Genomic DNA, 24,194 nt, shown 5'->3' on the forward strand with positions numbered 1-24,194 from the left:
GGGCCGTATAGCTCACCCTATCATATGAGGACACGTGTCTAGGCGATTATGAGAGCATATTCTAGAAAGGGACAGCTGGGCCAATCATATTCCCACATCCTTCGGCTAAAGATACCTTCACAATCTCCATGAGGTATTCACATTCACTTCCAACTATCTACTCTAAATACTTAAGTACTTTCTCTCTACCGGAATTGTACTTATTCTCACGCCGGAGGGTGGTTACGGGAAGACCCCACCTCTTGTCCTTCCCGTAACGAGCTCACAGTGGTTGTTTTGCAGGTTTCTGTCATTGAACTTTGGGAGATCAGACTCGTATCGTTAGTTGGATAGTATTTGACCCGTACCCTGTGGACTCATCAGATCTAAGCCCTTAGGGGATTAGTTCTGTGTTTCTTCTCTCGGAAAAAAGAACAAATGAATATGTGTTAACCGTGCTAATACTAAGCATACATGTATCGAAAAATAAATGAGAAATGACCATCTTCGAATTTATCAAGGTCTTTAATGTGTTCGTATGCAAGCTTCAATCCACGTTATTTTAACCAATTTACATTGTAAAAGGCAAAGTGGCGAAGTGGTTAACTATCTACGTTTTGGATGAATCTCAAAGTGTTGAACGTATATGCAAAACTTGATGGCTCAAAGATGAACTTGATCACTCGAATATCTGTCTTCAAGCTTCAATTTACATTTATGAAATGAATTTACAAATATTGATGGCTCAAAGATGTACTCGAGCACTCTTTCAGAAGTATCAAAGTGTCAAACAAGAATGCTTCATTTATCGGGTGACTTAGTGATTTATGGTTTCCTAATAGAAAAACGACTTGATGATTCAGACTTTCCTAATAGAAAAACGACTTGATGATTTAGAGCTCTTGACAGAAAAGCAACTTGGTGATTTTGGGTTTCCTAATAGAAAAAACCCAAACTGATTAAAAATGTAATATTGTAACCGGCCTAATGTTTAATGGGTTGTACAAACACGAAATTCATTAGTCCAATATATAGGACTCCAATACAAAGGAATTTTTTTTTCCATCAATTTAACCCAAGTTAAATTTCTTAATTTTGAAATTTGCAATTTCGGTTTGGTTTGGTTTGGTTTGATTTTCGGTTGGCAAACAAATATTCAACACCGCTACAAGAACGACTTTGAGATAAGATCCAATCATCACTATTAGAAGTTTGGTAGCTCTACATTGATTGTGTTATGTTTCAAACCTAATCTCATCTGAGAAAATAAAAGAGAGTAAATGTTTGCATTATTCTTTCTAGTGTGACTTAACATGCACTTAAATTTATGTCTTTTCTGAACAATTCTTTGAATATATATACTTGTAGTTTACTTGATCTTAAATCACTAAAACTAAGTTTTCAGAACGGATAGTTTTTTTTGTCCTTATAAAGGAATAAACTAATATCAATGATTCAATATTATATTCACATGAGTTTCCTTCTAGTCTTCTACCATGACTAACCTTGTCCCTAACATGGACGCCAGTCACAGACGAATATAATAACACAACCAGAAGAATCTTCTAATTTTGTTGTCATATGAATATGATAATAGACGTGCATAATGCATGTATCACAAGAATTACTTAAAAATCATGTTTGTTTATTATTTTTTTTTTGTTAAATAAAGCAAAAATAGGTGATAACAAATAATAACTTTTAAAATTATATTTTATTTATATGAAGCAGGAAGTTTCTAGAATAGATCATTTTATATACATGTCTTAGTTTTTATTCACCGTGTTACGGAGTTGTTTTACATTATTCGTTTCACATATTTATATATTCTTTTTGGATTATAATTTTATTTATTGTAAAGAAGCTGATAATATACTTAGGATTGATAATGAAAGGATTCACAAATAAACGAGATGTTATAACCCGGTTTAAAAGCTATTTGGGTTTGATGAGACCGATGACCCGCTATTTTTTTTTTACTATAAAATTGCTTCTTAATTATAAATAAAATTTTTTTAAAAAAAATGGATACTAACTTTTAATATATCCATATCCCCCGTATTACGATGTAATTTTGCATTATTCGTTTCTAATATTCATATGTTTTTTATTTTAATATTATTTATTTTAATAAAGTTAATAATATACTTAGGATTTGATGATAAAATGGTTTCACAAATAATATAGATGTTATAACTCGTTTAAAACCTATCTGGGTTCGGTGAGACCCATAACCCGCTTATATTTTACTATAAAATTGTTTTCTTAAATATAAAAATATATTTTTTTTAAAAAAAATCGGATATTAATTGTAATAGATCCCTATTTTATATGATTTTCATATCAAAATATTTGGTGAGATTAGTTTTAAATTTAATGGGTTGTTATAACCCGTTTAAGGGCTATCTAGGTTTGGTGAAACCCATACCCAATTCGGGTCAAATGCATGTGAAGCTTTCATTTAAGAATAAAGCAATCTGGTGTCTTGAGAGATTTTAGGGAGGTTTCGTTTATATATATTTAAGATTTAACTAGCTTTTATCCCCTGTATCACGGGGTTGTTTTATGTTATTCGTTTCTATATTTATATAGTTTTCAAGATTTTATTTTATTTATTGTTATTAAGTTAATAATGTAATTAGGATTTAATAATGAAAGGTTTAAAAAAAATGAGATGTTATTACCCGTTTTAAATGCCTTTTGGATTTGATGATATCCATGATCCGCTTATTTTTTTACTATAAAGTTGCTTCTTAATTATAAATAATTTTTTTTTAAAAAATTGAATATTAATTTTTAGTATCCTCTGTATTACAGGGGTTGTTTTTAATTATTCGTTTATAATATTTATATATTTCTTAGATTTTAATTTTATTTATTGTACAAAATTTAATAATACATTTAGCATTTGATGATAAAAGAGTTTCACGAATAAATGAGATGTTATAACCCGGTTTAAAAGCTATTTGATGTTGGTGAGACCCATGATCCGTTTATTTTTTTTACTATAAAATTGTTTTTTAATTATAAATAATATATCTTTTTTTAAGGAAATCAAATATTGTTTTTTAGTATATCCCTATTTTATAAGATTTTCATATCAAATATTTGGTGAAATTAATTTTTGATTTAATATGAGATGTTATAATCCATTTAAGGGCTATCTGGGTTTGGTAAGATACATACCGTGATTTCGGGTCAAATACATGAGAAGTCTATATTTACAAATAAAGCAATCTGACGGCTTGAAAGAATTTAAGGAAGTTTCTTTTGTATATATTTAAGACTAGTTTTTAGCCCGCGTGTCACGCGGGTTATTTTAGACTTTTTATATATAATTGTGAGTATATAATAACTTTAATTTAATTTTTTTTACGGAAGTTTCTTTAGATTTAAAACATAAATATTAGTTTGTTCACACGACATTAAATATTAGTTCGTTCACACGACATGGGTTTATGCTCGTAAAGCCATATAACAAAAACAACACCCATTAGTTTTGTTTGTCCGTTACGAAAATAAATGTATTTGTATTTGTATTTGTTTGTGCTCGTTAATTAATAGTTAAAATGAACCGTTGGTAATTGATGAAAATATGATACTGATAAAGGCTAGTTTTACAACACGTTCTGTTTGTGTGATAACAGAGAAAAACCATAGTCATAAAGATCGGGTGTCTATATAGTATATAGCATTAAGATTGTCATAGTAAAGGTTTTATACAAAAGACTGGCAGTTGCTTTGTTACAGTGTCCATATGTAGCACCTATTATCACTTAGTTTAGATAAGTTGTAAACAAAAGTATTTGGTTTTGAAGCTACAAGTTACAAAATACAATTCATTGGTCATATACAAAAGATTGTGTCAAGGCATCACCGTTGAATGACATTTCACATTTGCAAAACTGCATGTCAAAAAACAAAACATCCAATTGACACCATTAATTAGCAAGTCAATAAAGTGAGACTTTAAAGAAAATGATAACTAAACTGAACAAATAACCGACCAGTTTATAAAACTCGTAACCAAAAAAATATGTGCTGCACATTTAATAACATTTATGCTTTTAAAAGTGTTAGCTAAAAGTTGTGGGACGTCTGTAACCACTTCTTAACTTAAATTAAACTTATTAACTTGTTTTGTGATTTTTTCTAAGTTTTAGAATAAATTGTGGTCTGCACGTTTAGAAACAAATGTGCCACAGGCAATCCGGTGTGCTCCAATAAAAAAGAACAGCTAATTGGTTAAAGTTCAACCGAATGCACGGTTTTTGTTTCAGTTAAGGCTCAAAACCGAAGGGTGAAAAAATTAACTGAATTGAACAAATGACGGATGGCTTTTTAAAAATCATAACAAAAATTTGTTTGGCAGCACATTTGAAAACAGAACTGTTTTTAAAAGTCGTGTTGACAGTAGGTTTACGTTGAGGTTTTCGTTTTGACTAATGCATGAAGTTTATAATTTTTATGTAAGATAACGTTTTTAATGTAATTGCTATATTTATGAATGATTCTGGTAAATTGTATGAATTAAGCAACATTTGTGTAAAGATAGATATGGTTTCTTTTGTTAATGTTGATTGTAAATGGTCAAACGGGTAAGTTTTGAGTCGCCGCTGTTAACAAATTAAAGGGAAGACGTATTCAAACTAACCTTTTGTCAAGTATTGTCACTTTTCTGAATCATTTACCCTTTCTTGGCAGTTGAAGCTGTTCGTTCGCTTCGGTCAAAGACATCCAAGCTTGATGAGATTCTTCGGTCTTACGTTTACATTGAGCAGTCAACACATGTATCCGTTTCTCATACTTCTCTACCGCTTTCTTCCTTATTACTTTCTTCTGAGCAGAAGCGACTTCTATATGAACAGCACAGTTTTGACACTTTAGAAAATCATGTTTTGCATCTTCATCTGTGAGTCAAACCAACACAAAAGTCCAAGTCAAATTAAAGTCGCTTGTCGTAATTACAGTAACAATTTAGCTTCACAAGAAAGTTTAACTACCAAGAATATTAATTATTAATAATTATTATTCTTATCATTTTAGTAATTTACCTTTAAACGCATAACCCACGAGATTCGATAAAACGAAGCTAAGATCAACCCTTCACAAAGCAAAACAAACAAATAAAACCAACAACACGTATAAGAGCATGATAAATTTCAACACCAATAACCAAAGCATCTAGACGTGTTGATTACTTACTATAATTAGAGCGACACGGAAAATTATAAAAACTCGCCATTGACATGAATCTAGAATGTATAAGAGGTTCTCCGAGTAAGAAATATTACTTGAAGAAAAAACAGGTGGCCTCTCCCCGTCATCCTTACACACGTTGGTGATGCTATAGTTGGCGCCTGACCATTCCTATGACTACCTGGTGTTAAACTCGAGTTACGCAGGACGCTCATGTATGCCAGGAAAGTAAGATTGCACATTTTAACCAACAAAAATATCTACTGCAGATGGTATCATCTGTTTACTTATACTTTCATTTTAAATTGTTTTATAGCATACTGATATATTGAGCAATTAGACGTTCTAACATTTATAACCTCCAATAATAACTTATACCAATAAATTACTTCATATTATTCCATACTTTCAATAATCACAATGATGAATAATAGAATGTACTTACAAGAGTTTCTAAGTGCAATTTTGATAGTAAAGCACAATCAATATGCAGAAAAATATACCATCAGTTTCACCAGGTTGGTCCGGATAACCCCGCCACCACAACACCATCTTTTTCCCGTCTGTTTGGATCCTCAATTAGGATTAAGTTTTAGAAAATTAACATTAAATTTAAACAAAGAGTTAAGTGACATTTTACTACCTGTGGTTTGGCCAACTACGCAACTTTAGTACCTATTCTTTATTTTGTGCAAATGGCTACCTCGGTTTCAAAAAACTTGCATTTTTAGTACCTTTTTTCTAACTCCGTCTAATTTTTCCATTAAGTCAAGGATAATTTGATAACTTCGTTATTTTCTTTGTTTTTTTCTTTTCTTTTAAACACTTATATCTTGTAAACCCTAAATCCCCAAATCATAACATCAAAATCCTAAATCCCCAAACCTTTTCTCCATATCATCATAGGGTTTGAATTTTTACGACATTTGGGGATTTAGGATTTGGATTTTGATGTTATGATTTGGAGATTTAGGGTTTACAAGATATAAGCGTTTAAGGATAAACTCATACTGCATACGCGGGCTCGACTAAATGGGGACTCAACTCATATATGGGAAGCTATGGAGACAAAGATCATCCAAGTAGCAAAGGAGACTCTCGGGGTCACAACAGGAAAGACAAGTGGGCATAAGGAGTCTTGGTGGTGGAATGACGCAGTGCAAGACAAGATAAGGGACAAACAAGGATGTTTTAGGGAGCTAATGAGGTGCACGAATGAGGAGGAGCGAGTGGAATTGAGGGACAACTACAAAACGGCCAAGATAGAGGCGAAGAAGGCAGTGGCGGAAGCAAAGAAGGCGGCCTTTAAACCGATGTATGAAAGTCTAGAAACAAAAGAGGGGGAACATGCTATGTTTAAGATTGCCAAAGCCAGGGAGCGTAGAAGGCAAGATCTAGGACCGGTGAAGTTCATAAAGGATACAGATGGGCATGTACTGGTCAAGGGAGCTAAGATGGCAAACCTACTTCCACAATCTTTTTAACAATGGGAGAGCTTACCAAGAAGAACATGACAACACAAACTTTCAACGACAACAATCGAATAACTGCTACTGCCGACGGATCACACGAGAAGAGGTGAAGGATGCACTTAGGAGGATGGGAAGGTCTAAGGCGGTTGGCCCAGACAACATACCCATCGAGGTGTGGAAGTGTCTGGGGGAGGAAGGAGTCATGTGGTTAACTACTCTGTTCAATAGTATTCTCAAATCAGGTAAGATGCCAGACCATTGGAGGAGCAGCGTTGTAGTTCCTATCTATAAGAACAAAGGAGACGCCCAATGTTGTGGTAACTACCGAGGAATCAAACTACTAAGTCATACTATGAAGCTATGGGAAAGAGTGATTGAGGTTAGACTTAGACGAGAAACTCAGGTTACGGTCAACCAATTTGGCTTCATGCCGGGGCGTTCCACCACAGAGGCAATACACCTTATAAGAAGATTAATGGAAAAGTATAGGGAGAAGAAGCGTGATCTACATATGGTGTTTATTGACCTAGAAAAGGCCTACGACAGTGTGCCACGACAGGTGCTCTGGGAGTGCTTGGAGGGTAGAAGAGTGCCCAGGAAATACATAGAGATAATTATGGATATGTATACCAGGAGTGAAACAAGTGTCCGTGCGCCAGTGGGGGATACTGATTTCTTTCCTGTAGAGGTAGGTCTTCACCAGGGGTCAGCGTTGAGCCCGTTACTTTTTGCAGTAGTCTTGGATGAGTTGTCAAAGTCGATTCAGGGGACTCTCCCGTGGTGCATGATGTTCGCAGACGATATTGTGTTACTTGCTGAGAAAAAACAAGATCTAAACATGAGGCTTGAGGAGTGGCGAACAACCTTAGAGACAAAAGGTTTAAAGATTAGCCGATCTAAGACGGAGTACCTCCACTGTGATTTTGGTGGGATAAACGACAATGAAAACGCACAGATCACAATTGAAGGGCAGGTGGTCCCGCAGGTAACGAGGTTCAAGTATTTAGGATCATTTGTACAGAGCGATGGGGAATTAGACAGTGATGTGACCCACCGAGTTCAGGTAGGATGGTGTAGATGGAAAGCAGCCACAGGTATATTGTGCGACAAGAGTTTCCCGACTAAACTAAAGGGAAAATTCTATAGGGTGGCAGTTAGACCTGCAATGCTATATGGAACAGATTGTTGGGCCATCAAGAAGGCACAAGTGCGGAAGATGGAGGTAGCAGAAATGAGAATGCTACGTTGGATGTGTGGGCACACAAGGCTAGACCGAATAAGAAACGATGTGTTTCGCGAGAGATTAGGGGTGGCGAACATAGCAGACAAGATAAGAGAGTGGAGATTGAGATGGTTTGGACATGTAAAGAGAAGACAGACGACGAATCCTGTTAGATCCGTAGAAAACATTACTATAGAGGGGAGGAGGGGTAGAGGACGACCGAAATTGACTTGGGATGAGAGGATTAGGCATGATTTGATAGACCTAAACCTCTCTGAGGACATGGTTGAGGATAGGAATTCGTGGAAAAGTAGAATTAAAGTTAAGGATTTTTAGAGAGAATTGAATACCTTAGGGCTTAGACTTAACTTATTTAGGTCACATACCATAATGGTATTTCCCTTACGTATATTATTATTATTATTATAATTATTATTAGCTTTTATATAGCTGTTAAACTGTGATCTTATTATTAATATTATTATAAGTAGTAGTAGTTTTTATATAACTGTAAAACTTTGATTTCCTTTATTTTGCTTCATACACATGTTCTTAGAGCCGAGGGTCTCTCTGGAAGCCACCTCTTTATTCCTTTGGATAGAGGTACGGTGTGCCTACATCCCACCCTCCCCAGACCCTACTTATAGCTTTGCTGTCGGTGGGATTTTACTGGGTATGATTGATTTGATTTGATTTGAAGATATAAGCGTTTAATAAAAAAGAAAAAAAAACAAAGAAAATAATGAAGTTACCAAACTATCCTTGACTTAACGGAAAAAATAGACGGGGTTAGAAAAAAAGTACTAAAAATGCAAGTTATTTGAAACTGAGGTAGCCATTTGCACAAAATAAAGAATATGTACTAAAGTTGCATAGTTGGCCAAACTACAGGTAGTAAAATGTCACTTAACTCTTTAAACAAATTAACATACGGAAATACCTTGACAATCAGGAATCAAACCTCTGAATTAAGAAACGATTTTACTAAGCATAAAAGGTGATGATGCGGTGTGTGGTTAGGGTTTCACCAGAGCATCGATTGCTGCTAGAGAAAAGCGACGTTACGGAGTTAGGGTTACCTGATCGAAACCCATCACAAGACCTCAATTGTGTTTGATGCATAACATTACTTCCCATATATATTGATGATTTAGATAGGAATTCAATAGCCACCACCAATGGTAGTAAAATGCTCATATCAAAAATCCATATTAATAATATTGTGCCTTCTATATTTTGCAAAACCGAGGAATAGTTATGCCCATTTCAAACCCTATATCAAGCAACAAACAATCAATCTAGAGTTACAAAACCATAACTAATCAAACCTAACACAAATTGACATACTTATAAACTTAGAATCATTAGATCCTCAATTGAAATGACATGAAAACATGATAGATAACAATTTATAATACCTTCATCCTATGTAATAACCCAACACAGTTACAAAAAAGATTTATACTTGTATTAAAGATGAATAATTCAATTATAAGTAAGATTAGGGTTACCTGATAAAATCGAGTCTCATAATTTCAGTTAATTGGAAACCCATATGCTAAAAATACCCATATGCAAGAAAAGACTTTATATAAAATCGAAGAAAGCCTTTATCTGAGCCTCATAATGACACCAGAAAAAACAACGATTGAGGAAGAATGGATAGAAAGGGCGACAGAGGAAGACAGGAAGGGTTTATGAAGTGATCAGGGTTATGGAGATTAGTAGACGTGGTTAGGGTTTTGGGACAGGATTGAATAGATACCCGTGATGAAGATATAACCCATTTAAAAAACCCAATTTGAGAGGTTAAATCAAAGAGAGCTCTCCATTTAAAAATCAGGCAATCTGGTGGTTCGAGAAGGGTGAAGAGCGACGTGAGAGCGATATGATAGACAATTATATAGTATGTTAGATTGGATTAAGATAAGATAGATTAATGTTGAAATAAGATTAAGATTAAGATTAAGATGATGATCAAATTATATGATTGTTTAATAATATTTTTTAAAATGTAATAACAATAATAGTAAAGTTTTCTATCTGTTTCGTAAAATATTAATTGCATAGTGAACCATAATAAGATGAACATAGTAAACAAAATAACGATTAAAGAAACCTTTAATGAAAACTTATAAGTATTGTTTGTTATAAGCGTAATTAGAGGGGTGATCCAAAGTTTTGCTTACTCTTCACTCGAGTGAACTTTTTATTAACAAACTGATTTTTTCACGACAAGAACAGTTAGCATATTAAAAAAAAGGCGTGAACGCTTCCAGCGGGAGGCTGGAAAAAATAATACAAAAACAGGAAAGAAGCTACAAAATAACAAGCGAAAACATTTAAAGCGACCCAAGAGCCTCTCAATCCTTAGCGCAAAGCAACGATGAGTTGGCCCAAATAGACCAATCAACTTCCTTGTGCTTCGACCTAAGCTTAAATTAACTAAACAAGCTCCTTTTAATTTCTTCAACCATGGAATCTATAGACAATGACCGAGCATTAAACACCCTCTCATTCCTATGCTTCCAAGAACCAAAAAACAGAGTATACAATCACTATCAGTAAGTGTCTTTCACGTTTACTTTGTGGTTCCTCCGTAATGTCCAAGAGTTGTTTCAAATTGTCTATAGATCAGTAAAGTCCCACCCACACCAAATTGAAATTAATCTCCAAATTGCGTTGGTCCGGTAGCAATCTGAAAAACATGTTTCGTTGACTCAACCTCCGAAACTCAAGCTCGGCAATCGCTCGATGACAAAGACACCCCTCTTGCGATTAAATTAGGCGCAGTAAGGATTTTGTTTTGTAACATCCTCCAAACAAAGCAGTTGGCTGATGGCGCCAATTTTTTTATAAGCTAATATTGGGGTTAATTTTTTTATATATAAACATTTGAATAAACAAAATACTGAGTAAAAAAAATCTACGCATTTAGATTACAGTCACAGTCACTAAACTAGTTCAATTGACATAAAAATGTACTTAACACAATTCATTTTTGGCAAGACATAGCCATTATTCATGATCCACAAGTACATCTGAACATGTCTTCCACATGCCAAATAACTATGCTACAAAGATCTAATGGATGGCAAGTGGGTGCATTATTTCAAAAATCATTATTTTCTTTTTGTTTTTTTAGGTATTAATAAATAACACGTTGTTATAGGATATTTGATCTATAAATAAACCGTGGTATCCGAGTCAACAAAACGTTCATAACTTAGTCGTTGCCCGAAAGGTAAAATGTGTGTTAAAATGCACAACTAATGGAGACAAAGTGTAGTTGTGGCTATGGTAAAGGCATGGGCGGATCTACATTCAATGGTACGGGTTCACAGGAACCCACTGAGTTTCAGATTTTACGTAGAACACCTTAATAAATCATGAGAGTGAACCCATATATATTTTTAGAGTGAACACATAAAGAAACTGAATTTGTTTTGTTTTTTTTAATAGTTAAGTAATTAGATTTTATACCTCCTCTGTTTAGCAAATTGACTATCAAAATGTTTTGATTATTTGAGGTTACATTAAGGTTTTTTTGATGATAAAATAATTTGAGGTCCCCTCGATTGGTGGTTTATTTTGAGGGTTTCGATTGAAACCTAAAACTTTCTTCATAATGGGAGTTAATTTTTCAAGAAAAATGTGTTGGATGTGTAATATAACAAGTTAGTAGTTGCCACAAAATTATTCACAATGAATAAAACAAGAGAAAGATTGGAATAGATTTGACCTTCATATTTGTATTATGTGTATTTTTATTTCTAATGACGATGTTTGTTTTTTTGTTATTGTATCATACTTTTATTATGTGATAAACCTTAACCGAACCGAACCGTCAAACCAACCCAAATCGCCGAACCGACCCAAATAGTGAACCCACTGAAAAATATTCATGGATCCGCCACTGGGTAAAGGTATAAGGGTAAAATACTAAAATGTAAATACTTATAAGAGTTGGTTAAGGATAAGGTCTAACAGTCTAATTGGTTAAGATGGTTGTTAGTAAGCTTTTGCATATAAAAGTTTGCATCCAATATCTCTTGCTACTAAAATCTATACTGTTGGACCACGAACTAAGATAGTAGTGCAATAAGAATGTCAGCTCTGATAGTCAGGTTTATATTGAAAAACGAGCAGCTGTTAGCCTTATCGCAACGAGAGTCCAAAGGTTTTCTAGAACGAGAACAAGTATTTACTAGATGTGAGTAAAATATTGAATCAAGAGTGTCTAGTTAGTTAAGGGTAAATTGAACGTTTCTCTCTATTAAGAGAAACTTATATCCCTTGCAATGCAATGCAATGGTTGACTTTGGTTTATTTAATGTTTGTCATATGAGGCTTCAGCTTCTTTGCCGGTGCCTGATAGGACATGCTATGAAACATAAGGTTGTCCATTGGACCGGATCTTTGTGCGATGGTAAAACATTTATCGATTGGTATTAAAAAAATAAATAAAATTCCATACCAAATCCATTTAACTATTGTTGTGATCTTTGACATTGAATGCTTGTTAGGTTACTATTAGCCCCCTTATTCCATGTCATGATTCCTTACGCTAAGTCAACATTTTATGTATTTTTTTAAAGAACGTCTGGTACTATTTTCAATATTCGAGTGAGTATTTTTTTAAATGAAATGTAAACTAACTATATTGATTTTGACGCTATAGAAAGACTCACTCAGGAACACTATCAAAGAAGAAAAACACATCAATGTGGGAAAACCCATTGAGTTAGGTTTTGAATCAATCATCACCCGATATCATTGGACCAGATTGGCAATTGCAGCAACAGGGTTAAGTTATTCTACAAATGTCAACAAAAATTAGAAGTGTGAGAAGCCATAATTAATTGAAATATGTTAGGTGGAGTCCAAAAGAAAAGGGGTATAAAAGTGATAATACATATTTTATCTCTTCACATGCAAGTCACATGTTAATTCTCTAATCATTTTTAAACGTCTATAACCTTTTCATATGATATTAAAAAAATCATCATAATAACAAGCGTTTTTTTATCTTTAATATGAGTATGATTTTGTTATATAAGAATAAAAAAATTTACGGCATTGTGTCTTTTTGCTTACCATTGTGTCATTTTTCGTTATTGTGTCTTTCTATTTGTTATTGTGTTTTTTTCGCCGTTGTGTCTTTCAACTGATCATTGTGTTTTTTAAAATACTAATAACACCATTGTGTAATAATATGTAAATATAATAAAAAATACCAACAAATTATCTAATACATAAACACAATTATGAATACATATTACACAATTACCTGAAACATAAAACACAATAATGAATACATATAACACAATGGTCTGAAATGTAAGACACACTGGTAAATACATATAACACAATGATCTGAAACGTAAAACACATTGGAATCTATCTATTACACAATGACTTGAACGTAATACACAGTGAACATAATACTATTTTTCTCAAATTAAGTGAATGTTGAGCACAATGACTAAAACACAATGATAAGTACAAAGATAAATGTTGAGCACAAATAAATAATGACGGACAAAAGACAATGTCGTAATCTTTGTTTTAATTTTTATCTTTAATATGAGTATCAACTGAAAAACACAATGACCAATATCTATAACATAATGCATAGAAAAACCCAATTAAAAAACACAATGGACAACTAAATAACATAATATAAAAAACCCACTAACTTTTTTTTTTTATTTTTATATGACAATATGATATTCATATTAAAGACAAAAAGAGTTTGTTATTATGGTAAAAAAAATTTCTAAAAAAATGTGGTATGAAAAAAGTTATAGACGTTTTAAAACGACGGAGAAATTGACGTGTGCTTTGCTTGTGTAGACAGAAAGTCATCATAAGTGGGTTTACCTTCATGCTTTTTTCATCAATTTTTATTCTTAAATACGTGTGCTTTGCATGTGAAGATAGAAAGTCATCATAAATGGGTTATTACATTCATGTCATTTTCATCAATTTTTATTCTTAAATTAATATCCATCATCCAACTCTAAGATCAATAGATTATATTTCGTCTCACACTTCTCATTTTTGTTATACTTTGTATTTTAACCTTACCTTTACTATTAAATAAATTTTAAAACACCATTTTTATAAAAAAAAATGTATTCTCCAAGAATAAAAGTTAAACAAGCATTATCAGTTCCTAACCTTGATTATACACACATAAATTTTTTATATCTATGGGATATTAGATCACATTTGCAATTGATATTAGTAAGAGGGCACGTTATGTAAATATAGTTAGTATATAACCTTATTATCCTGTAAACCTTAAAAAGAACGATCAATACAATTTACAATTTTGCAGACACAAATATGTACTGATTTTTGTAATCGTTAAAAGAAAACATATATGAAAATTTGTTTTTTCACAACAGTTGTGAGGATGTTTTAACACCCTTTAAAAATGGTGTGTCTAATGAATTTTGAAAACCACAATTTAAACAAAAATAATAAAACAATCATCAGTTCATAGCCTTGATTATACATGACTAATTTTTTTATATATATGGAAATCGTTCTAAAAACTATGGATCCACTTATCATTCACAACTAACAAACACATGAACGTTTATTGGTGAAAAGCAAACATACTCTAAGTCCTTCTAGTATATTATTAGTTTTTTTTCTTTTTTTTAAAAAAAAATATACTTCTTTCGTTATATAGAAACATAAAGAAATTCTTTTATAAAAAAGAACACAAAGAAAAACTGAAACTTAAAAAAAATGAAAAATAGTCAAAAGACTTTCTCAAAGAAAATTGAATCTAATTCCAATTTCCAAAAGAATTTTCTTGGTAGTTGAACTCTTAAAAAGAAAATACTAACACTACTTCAAAACAAGGCTAGAAGTTAACCACAATAAAATAAATATAAAATAAAAAAACATTTGAATCTTGAATTGGTCAAAATTACAAATTACTGCTATGAAAATCCAAAACAAACACAAGACCCATAAATTGCCGGCCGAAACAAGACTGAGCACAGCAATCATCTAGACGACTGACTCTACTTATTATTATTATTTACTTACCCCCCCCCCCCCCCCAAGTTGATTCCAATTATATATACATACATATTTATGAACACACATTTGCAGATAACCCATTACCCTTGACTTGTTTCAGATCTTCATTTCAGGTATCTTTCAATTTCATCTGATTGGTTTTTTAATAACCCCCAATTTTATTAATGGCTTCTTCAAATTGGTATAAAGATTTCATTTTTATTATGGGTTTTTGGTCAATGCTTCAAACTAGGCCTTGCATTTGATTATTTATACATGTGAGTGTGTGTGTGAATACATGTTTGCTGTGTTTGGTAGTTAAAGATTTCAAATCCATGAATGTTGGGAGTTGGATTTGGTTGCGTTGACTTAAAAAGGGTAGGTTGACTTTAGTCTTTTTTTGACATTGGATTGCTGGTTTTGTAAGATTCCTGTAGCTTCAAGTGTGTTATGGTGTGTATGCACAATTGAATCTTTTAAATGAATTATATTGCAGTTGAAACCGAGCTGAATAAGTAGCTTTAACCGAATATTACCGGTCAAGAATGATGCTCGATTTGTGTTTGATCTTTGGGATCAGACAATTTCCATCTGATTCTTGTTTTGCCACATCAAGATTCAAGATTTTTGATTCTTGAATCTTGATCTTTAATGCCACTTATATAGAATCTCTTTAGTTGAAATATACTGAAGTTTTGTTTTGCCGGATCAAGATTCAATATTCTTGATTCTTGAACTTGGAAACCACTTTTATTGGATCTCTATAGTTAGAAATATATCAAATTCTTGTTTTGCCAGATCAAGATTTAAGAATAAAGAATCTTGATTCTTTAACTTTAAACCACTTTTTATCGAATCTTAAATTTGACACATATTGAATTCTCCGTTAATGCAGTTGATCAATGTGCTAGTTTGCAGTAATTAATTGGTTCAATAATATTATCTCTTCTAGTTTTGCAGGTTTGGGTGATTCTTGATCTTGAAGTCACTTGAAGGGGTGTTTCTTCAAAGCTTTGAGCTTGGTGATCGTGAAACTCGTGGAGATAAACATATGTTCGTGTGATGCATGATATTTAAATGAAGTTATCAAAGGCGTGGCGTTTAGGCATGAAGGACATGCAACAAATACTGCCTCCGCATCGCCACCGTGGCCAGTTAAAAAAACCAACATGGATTATTGTGTTGGTTTCATTAGTGTGCATGTTCTTAGTTGTTTCCTATATTCATCCACCTCAATCTTCTAGCTCGTGCTACATCTTCTCAACTTCTACCTGCCAAACATTTTCAAGTTGGCTTCCACCTTTGTTTAGAGAATTAAGTGATGATGAAATTGCTTCTAGTGTTGTAATTAAAAACCTTTTGAACATGCCTCCAATCGAGTCCAAAAATCCCAAGATTGCTTTCATGTTTTTGAGCGTTGGATCATTACCTTTCGAGAAGTTGTGGGACATGTTTTTTAAGGTATGAAAATTCCATATGGCTGTAAATATAATGATTGAGATAATATCATTCATGTTATAGGTTTAGGTGTTTAAGACTTGGTGATTATATATAGATTTTATGTTATTGAGATCTTCTTTTTTGTTTCTGTTTGTAGGGCCATGAAGGTAGATTTTCTATCTATATTCATGCATCCAAAGGCAAACCAGTCCACACTAGCCGTTACTTTGTCAACCGCGAAATTCGTAGTGGCAAGGTTTGTTTGTTCATATTATAGTTGTTATGTGATATGTTTTACTAAGGTTAAAGAAATGGAAGTTAAAAAATTTTATTTTATCCGTAGATAACTCTGCTGCTGGTATGAAACTGTTAATTCGATCGTTAACTAGTCAGATAATGTAGAATATGTTTATCCAAATGTTAAAAAACTAATTATCTTGACTTTAAGTCACAATAAATAGTTAATCAGTTCTTAAATGCGAATCCAAACACCCCCTAAATTTGCTTATTTTGGTAAATCCAAATATTATATGATTTGAGAAATAACACGTTTATATTAAGGAAACTGTGGGTGTAAACCAGCCGAGCTCCAGCTCAGTTCGTTAAACTTATGAGGGCTCGACCTCGGCTCTATTTCTAAAGCTCAAGCTCAACTCAAATATTATTATTTAATTAATTTAGGTGCATTTATAATTTCTTATATATATTTTAAATATATTATTTTTATATGATATATTATATATTATTTAGTTATGCTATCATGATTTGGCATATAATAATTATTATTGAAATAATATATTTAATATATGATATAAGATTTATATATATAACAGGCTCGTGAGCCTGTTCGAGCTTGATAATTGAAGCTCGGGCTTGTTTACTAAACAAGCTTATTTTAGGCTCTAGCTCGTTTAAGCTCGGCGGAATTCGAGCTTTTAATGAGCTGATCTTTAGTATATCTCACGAGCAGCTTGGCTCGGTTATATCGCCTAAAGAAAACCATGATCATAATTGTATTGGTGCATGAACTTGAAATCTTAAAGTGTAATATGAATCTGTTGGTCAGGTAGAGTGGGGGACGGTTTCTATGGTTGATGCAGAGAAACGACTTTTGGCAAACGCGCTTAAGGACCCTGATAATCAACACTTTGTATTACTTTCTGACAGGTCGCCATCTTACTCTCTTATTCACTCGCGCTTCTTGGTGTTTGTTTTGATATTAAAGTTTCTGTTTCTATTTGGTATTTCAGCTGTGTACCGTTGCGTGATTTTGACTACGTGTACAATTATCTTATGTACACAAATATCAGCTTCATTGACAGGTATGCACAAATCTCTTCTATCAAACATGTTTAAAACCTTCTTGAAATAATCAAACATGTCAATAAAAATACTTTTATTGACATTATTTGGTGTTGTTTGTAGCTTCACGGATCCGGGCCCACATGGAAGTGGCAGATACTCTCAACACATGCTACCTGAAGTTGAGAAAAAGTTCTTCAGGAAGGGTGCTCAGGTATGATTATAAAGTTTTATAGATTCATAATTTATAAATAACATGTCTTGTTAATTTTTTTAATTTTGTGTTACTTCTTTTTGGCATATGTTTCGTCTTAATGGCGATTAAGTCTTGATTTTGAATTTTGTGTAGTGGTTCACAATGAAGCGTCAACATGCAGTTATAGTTATGGCTGATAATCTTTATTATACAAAGTTCCGTGAATATTGCAAGGTGAGATTATCTTTTCTTTTTTCAGTTTTTTTGGCGGCCATGACTCGTCAGAACCTGTTAAGGAAAACTCGTGGGGACCCACCAAAGCCCTATTAGTGTAGGGGTGCGCACAAAACTGAAATAACCGAACTATAACCATTAATAGCCGGCATAACCGAACCAAAATAACTGAGTCCAGTAAAAAAACGATAGTTTCGGTTTTTCTATAACCAAAAACGAACCAAAATCACTGAACTGTAACCGAAAAAACTGATTTTAAGTTATAAGAAATTAATAAACGGTGTAGCAAAAAATAAAAGGGCCAAATGTGTAATAATCAATTAATTATTAAATAAAAAAAAATTAGGCCCAATGTTTAAGGCTCAAATTTATTATTTTGGGTCATTTTTTCGTTCCAAAATTTTCAAGCTCAAATGTTAAAAACCAAAACCGAACTGAACACATTGCAAAAACCTAAATGAACGGTTTTTAGAAATCCAAAAACCAAAATTTCAGTTTTTGGTTTGGTTTGAGACTTTGAGCCCCAAACTGACCCGTCCTCATCTATTTGTATGATTTGGTTCATATTTGTTTCTTATATTACAGCCCGGTATGGATGGAGTCAATTGCTATGCTGATGAACACTACTTGCCTACCTTCTTCCATGTGAGAACATTTACGAATTTACCCCTCTATCTCTCTCCCATTCACTTGATTCTTATAAGTTTTCTTTCTTTACATGCGTTTAGATGCACGACCCTAACGGGGTTGCAAACTGGTCCGTCACACACGTTGATTGGTCCGAAAGAAAATGGCATCCAAAATCTTATGAAAAGAAGGATATTTCAGAAGAACTCCTCAAAAACATTACAGTACGACCACTATTTCTGCGCACACGTTATTACACGATTATCAAACTCGACTTATTTTAATTTCTTTATTCATGCAGTCCATCACAGAAAGTGTTCATGTCACGAGTGAAGAATGGGTATGCACATTTTTTTACCATTTCTTCCATTTTATGATGATTTTTTTTTTTAATTTTTTATCAATAATTCTAAAAGAAAACATATATATTTTTATGCAGAAGGAAACCATGATCATGCCTTGCATGTGGAACGGGATGAACCGGCCATGCTACTTATTTGCAAGAAAGTTCTTACCCGAGACGCTAGACACCATGATCGAGCTTTTCTCAAACTATACAACAAAAACATGAGATTCTTGTTTCTGATTCTTTGGTTGGATCAAACCCGATTTGATTTGATTTGATTTGATCCACACATTGTTGTAAAGCTTATCTTACACGGGCCGGGCAAGTCATTGAAAGGGTACAGAAGAAGAAAGGTTTGGGAGAACAGATGTTTATGTTATTAGTTGTTTCCGGGTTCAAATTTTAACTTATACCCTTTATTTTGGGCTATATTTGTATCATTTATGGGACTCTAATACATTGCAATTTTTTAGAGAAATACCTTTGTACTCATATGTAAATCTTGTATTGATGATTTGACACGAGGAGACCATGTTGTTATGTGTAAAAACGTTTCATAATATTAATATATATAGCTAAACTTAAACCGTTTAGACTATAACTAGGATTCTAATAATAATAATAATAATAATAATAATAATAATAATAACAACAACAATAACAACAATAACAATAACAATAATTAATCCAAACTTGATAATTATTAATTATCCATAACACATTAATTAATCCTTACACCCCAGGACGTTTAACACTTGTACTCACACAACTCAGGTTGTTTTTATTGGTTTTAACCCTAGAAGTGAATTTATGGAAGAGGCTATCTTAATCGAATGATAACTTAGAGTCATTGTACATGTTGAATAGAAACTATTAGAATCCATTCATTTCACCTATGATAGATAGTCATGAATTTGGGTTTTGGAGTTCTAGGTGAAACAAGACTCCTATGATAATTTCTTGGATCATGTAGCGGTTTTGACATCTCTTGGTCCATAATCACCGTATTGGATGTTCCTAACATTTTAGACGTGTTCGAATTGAGTTGAACCATAAAAAGAGGGTGCACATGAGTTGAACCATGCGTTAGTTGTGCGCACCTTTGATTTTACGTGTATATCGCATTGTACGCCGGATGATGCATGGTATGTTTGTTTCTAGATTTTTGGACAAATGTTTTATAATTCTTTTTATTTTTATTTTTATTTTTTTATTTTTTTTTTGTATAAAGGACTTTCGAGGTCGGTTTTATATTACTTTTATGAACTCATTTAGTATTCGGGTAAATTAAACTTATCAGGTAAAGGAATATGTATACACAGATAAGGTATTCGAGTTCTCGGGATCCAATGCATTTACAATTTCAAGGAATAATATAATGGATTACTTGCATATATGATGTTACCAACTATAAATGTGTCAACTTATGATTTTAATTTTTGTAAATAATCAAAATGTAAATTTTATTAAGTTGATTGAAAAAGAATATGGGTTGTTCTTAAACTAGTGGATGTCGGTGCCACATAAGTTTAAGAAGCTCTCTTATTTTGCCATTTGAATAAAGTATTTGGATTTCAAGACAATATGAATATGAATGAGTTACCTTGATGGCTGGTGTTGGTTTTTTAAACCAGTTCTCCATTTCAAAGGCTCATTCTTGAAACTCCTCTGAAACCGGTTTTGTTTTTGAGGAACGTTTTGCTAGGCATGATACAATTTTTAAAGCAAATTATATGTACAAATATTAGTAAATATTAGTAAGATTACTTATTTGATTTGACAAACACTATTGACGAACTTATTTTTGGAGTTTACTTCCGTTACTGTAACGAACCTAACCAATACCTATCGAATTCATGTCAAATCTGCGTCGTAACGATCGGGTTTTACCGACCGTATAAACGTTGTCTTAAATACGATATGTTTTTGTATCATATGCTATATGAGTGTCACTGGTATTTTGGACGTCTTCTAATTACTTTTCTAGGTTTAGTGTCGATATCGTAACAATCTAATCGACACTAATCGATTTGTATTGCCTTAATCATAAGTTGGATGAATGCCGATATTGTTTTGGGCGTTTTTAAATATGTTTTTTTTGGATTTGGTCTCAGTGTCGTGGCTATATGAGTGTCGTTACTATTCTGGCGTTTTGTAATTTATTCTTTGTGTTTAGCACCATTACGAATGCCCAACGAATTCGTGTCCCTTTGATCATAATTTACGTGTGTGTCAATATTGTTTTAGGCATTTACAGTTTTATTTGTCTGTTTGAGTGTTGATGCCTAATGAACTGAACTGATACAAACCGAAATCCCATCGTTCAACCGCCACAATGCGACGAATTTTACCTAGTTTATTATTAAATTCATTTACAATAACGTGGGCATTGAACTTTTTGTTTAGAGAGAAGATAGAGACTTCACGTAAAAACTAAATAATGCAAGCCACTCAAAATTTTCAGAAAGTTAAAAAAAAGTAGTATTTAAGTTGTTCCTTTCACTATTTTTTATTTCCATAAGCATGGTGCTAGTTTGGAACGTGTGCTCATCTTTTGGCAGTACAACTACTTCTCCATTGGTTGTATTCTTGGAAACACTGTATATGAGAATTGGTGAGAATTACGGCCCTGGGCTAGTAGATAAAACGAACTTTTAATATATAAACTCAATAATTCATATGAAAAATGAGCTTCTAAAATATAAACCCGGTATTATATATGTATTTTATAAATGAGTTTAAGACATTTTTGGCTTTTGTTTGATTAAAGGAAAATTGGTTTATTGGTCCCAACCTTCTTTTTTGGCTGGCAAAGGCCCCAACTTTAACATTCATTTCTTCCACTAGTCCGTGACTAACAGAATACTAACCCCATTATATAATTGGTGACGAGCTCATCCTACTTGTCAAAAACATATGACATGGTTACCTACATGAATATTAGCTTATACTTAACATGTTACATTCACAATCGATCCCCAAATCTCCACCCGGCACATGTAATTAGGGTTCTTGAGAGAATTTGGGGATTTTGATTAGGGTGTTTTGGGTGAAAATTGGGAATCAATTGTGAATGTAAACATGTTAAGTATAAACTAATATTCACGTAGGCAACCATGCCATATGTTTTTGACAAGTAAGATGGACACGTCACCAATTACATAACGGAGTTAGTACTCCATTACTCGCGGGCTGGTGGAAGAAACGAATGTTAACGTGAGGACTGTTGCCAGCCAAAATGAAAGCTAGGACCAGCGCTGACAAAAATGCAATGATTGGGACTAATAAAAACCAGTTTTCCTTGATTAAATGATACCTGGGTCTATTTGTTTATATGGGCCCTAAAGTGAATATGAAAGTTGATGGGTTTGAATACTCTTTTTTAAGAATGACGATTTTTTGTGTTTAGGATACCAACTTTTTAAATTTGGAGAGTTTTGTTGTTCACTATGGCTAGGCTATGTTATCTTAACCGAGCCCACGATGGTTTCAAGTTTGACTTTGGCGTTCCCTCAAAAAACCATACCGCCGGCTATCACTTGACAGTTGTTGTGTCGTCATAATAGCACAATTCTCTGGCGTAACACACAGTGGGACGAACCCAGGTGAGCTCTGGATTTGAGCTTACAACCTTGTAGAAGGCCTAGCTCAAATCATTCATTGTCTTATTCCACTAATAGTGACACAAGTGGGGATCTAATTTGGGTCTTTACTAGAGAACCCAAGACTCGTACCACTAGGCCATGAGTGGTTTGAACATAGTGAGTTTTAACTAGTTATATCTATCTATTTTAATAAAGTAAAATAACTGAGGACATATGTCACTTGAAAATTCATTCTTAGCCAAAAATTCCCGCTCAAACTATTTTCCTATTTTTAATAAAACTTATTTATGTCAGTGTAATCAGAACATATCAATTCATCATTTAATTAAATAACTAATTATTTAAATTATACAAATTAAAAATATGCCAGTTTTTATGTCAGTATAATAAAAATATTAATATCTTTAATGAAATCATATCTACCTTTTTTTATTAAATCAAATTATTATAAACACTTTTCATTGTAGGAGATGAATATGGTAAAAAATAATGAATGATATTTATAAGTTTAAAAAGATAAAAAAAAAGATAAAAATAAGAAGAAATTATTAATAAATAACAATTTTATTTTCACGTATTCATTCAACCTGCATGAATCCATGGAGTTCTTATCCAGCTCTTTCAAATATGTAATACAAAAGTATGTTTTAGCCATGTTAATTTTATATATGAAGTTCTATTTTTATGTCATTATAATAAAACATCATATCTTTGTTAAAATTTTGTATTCCATTAACGAAAATATAACTGCATCTTATAAAAAATCACCAGGTGCACCTTTTTCGTGATTATATTTAAAATGCGTAAGAATGCACCACGTATTCGTATGAATATTCAATTAAAAAATATAATTTAACTTATTAAAATATAGGGTTTTTTTAATTTAATCATTTAATTTTTATAGTTTAATTATATTTCTTTTGAGCTTCCCGTACATCACACGAGTTCTAAAACTAGTGTTTTGTGTAAACAAAAAAATATACATACATACATATATATACACTAGTTTGATCCTCCCATGTTACTGGGTTTTATTCAAGTTTTTGTTTTAATCGTATTGCTATTTTATGATGATTTATCTTATTTTTTTAATGTAGTTTAGTTTAAATTTAATACACATATATTAGTTTGTTATTATATTTTTAGCGTCAGTTTTTTCAATTGAGATGTGTATATTTTTTAGATTTTTAAAGAACAAACATAAACAAACACGAGCATGTTGATTTTTTTAAATGAACAAACATGAACACAAATATTTGTCTAATGAAAAAGGGGATGCTAATGTAGTTGACAATGGTGGGTAGTATCTGAAGTTAACCGGCAATGAAGATGATAGACCAGCAACAGAGAACATGTAAAGGAGATAAATTAAATTATGGTTTAATGATAGTGTTTACCAATAAATGAGATCTTATGGCCCATTTGAGGGCTATTAGGGTTTGGTAAGACCCATAACCCGTGTAAATTATTCTTTGATAATTAAGGGGTTATTTCACAAATAAATGAGATGTTATAACTGTTTAGAAGTTAT

At 32.6% G+C, this 24,194-nt stretch overlaps 1 protein-coding gene and 1 long non-coding RNA gene across 9 annotated transcripts; one reads left to right on the forward strand and one right to left on the reverse strand.

The window, feature by feature from the left end:
- Nucleotides 1-3,455: 3,455 nt before the first annotated feature.
- LOC143628638 (uncharacterized) lies at nucleotides 3,456-9,298 on the reverse strand. 7 transcript variants are annotated; one of them, XR_013152784.1, is made up of 6 exons: nucleotides 8,813-9,289; nucleotides 5,682-5,741; nucleotides 5,185-5,359; nucleotides 5,034-5,083; nucleotides 4,634-4,889; nucleotides 3,456-3,884 (listed from the first exon to the last, which is right to left on the reverse strand). It is a non-coding gene; the product is annotated as an uncharacterized LOC143628638 (long non-coding RNA). The 7 variants fall into 7 exon arrangements; XR_013152783.1 differs by having other exon boundaries at nucleotides 5,185-5,741; nucleotides 8,813-9,298; XR_013152785.1 differs by lacking the exon at nucleotides 5,185-5,359 and having other exon boundaries at nucleotides 4,634-4,883; nucleotides 8,813-9,279.
- Nucleotides 9,299-15,859: 6,561 nt separating this feature from the next.
- Nucleotides 15,860-19,602, forward strand: LOC143628639 (glycosyltransferase BC10-like). 2 transcript variants are annotated; one of them, XM_077098176.1, is made up of 11 exons: nucleotides 15,860-16,374; nucleotides 16,511-16,609; nucleotides 17,420-17,520; nucleotides 17,604-17,675; nucleotides 17,779-17,869; nucleotides 18,005-18,085; nucleotides 18,671-18,730; nucleotides 18,814-18,936; nucleotides 19,014-19,052; nucleotides 19,152-19,312; nucleotides 19,345-19,602. In XM_077098176.1, exons 1-10 carry the CDS (start codon nucleotides 15,991-15,993, stop codon nucleotides 19,281-19,283), a joined length of 1,182 nt encoding a protein of 393 aa, XP_076954291.1. In that variant the 5' UTR covers nucleotides 15,860-15,990; the 3' UTR covers nucleotides 19,284-19,312; nucleotides 19,345-19,602. The 2 variants fall into 2 exon arrangements, with proteins under 2 accessions (XP_076954291.1, XP_076954290.1); XM_077098175.1 differs by having other exon boundaries at nucleotides 15,861-16,374; nucleotides 19,152-19,602.
- Nucleotides 19,603-24,194: the final 4,592 nt, after the last annotated feature.

This window comes from Bidens hawaiensis, unplaced genomic scaffold (assembly GCF_021521415.1).
Source record: "Bidens hawaiensis isolate Kalapana, Puna unplaced genomic scaffold, B.hawaiensis_p1.1 tig00005035_1, whole genome shotgun sequence".
In the NCBI taxonomy this organism is placed as follows: Eukaryota; Viridiplantae; Streptophyta; class Magnoliopsida; order Asterales; family Asteraceae; genus Bidens; species Bidens hawaiensis.

What these genes read in the sequence shown, in the direction of transcription:
- LOC143628639 (XM_077098176.1), top strand. Translation starts at nt 15,991, where the DNA reads ATGAAGTTATCAAAGGCGTGGCGTTTAGGCATGAAGGACATGCAACAA. An exon ending in GCGAAATTCGTAGTGGCAAG is followed by an intron (nt 16,610 to 17,419) that starts GTTTGTTTGTTC and finishes TCTGTTGGTCAG; the next exon opens with GTAGAGTGGGGGACGGTTTC. An exon ending in AGTTCCGTGAATATTGCAAG is followed by an intron (nt 18,086 to 18,670) that starts GTGAGATTATCT and finishes CTTATATTACAG; the next exon opens with CCCGGTATGGATGGAGTCAA.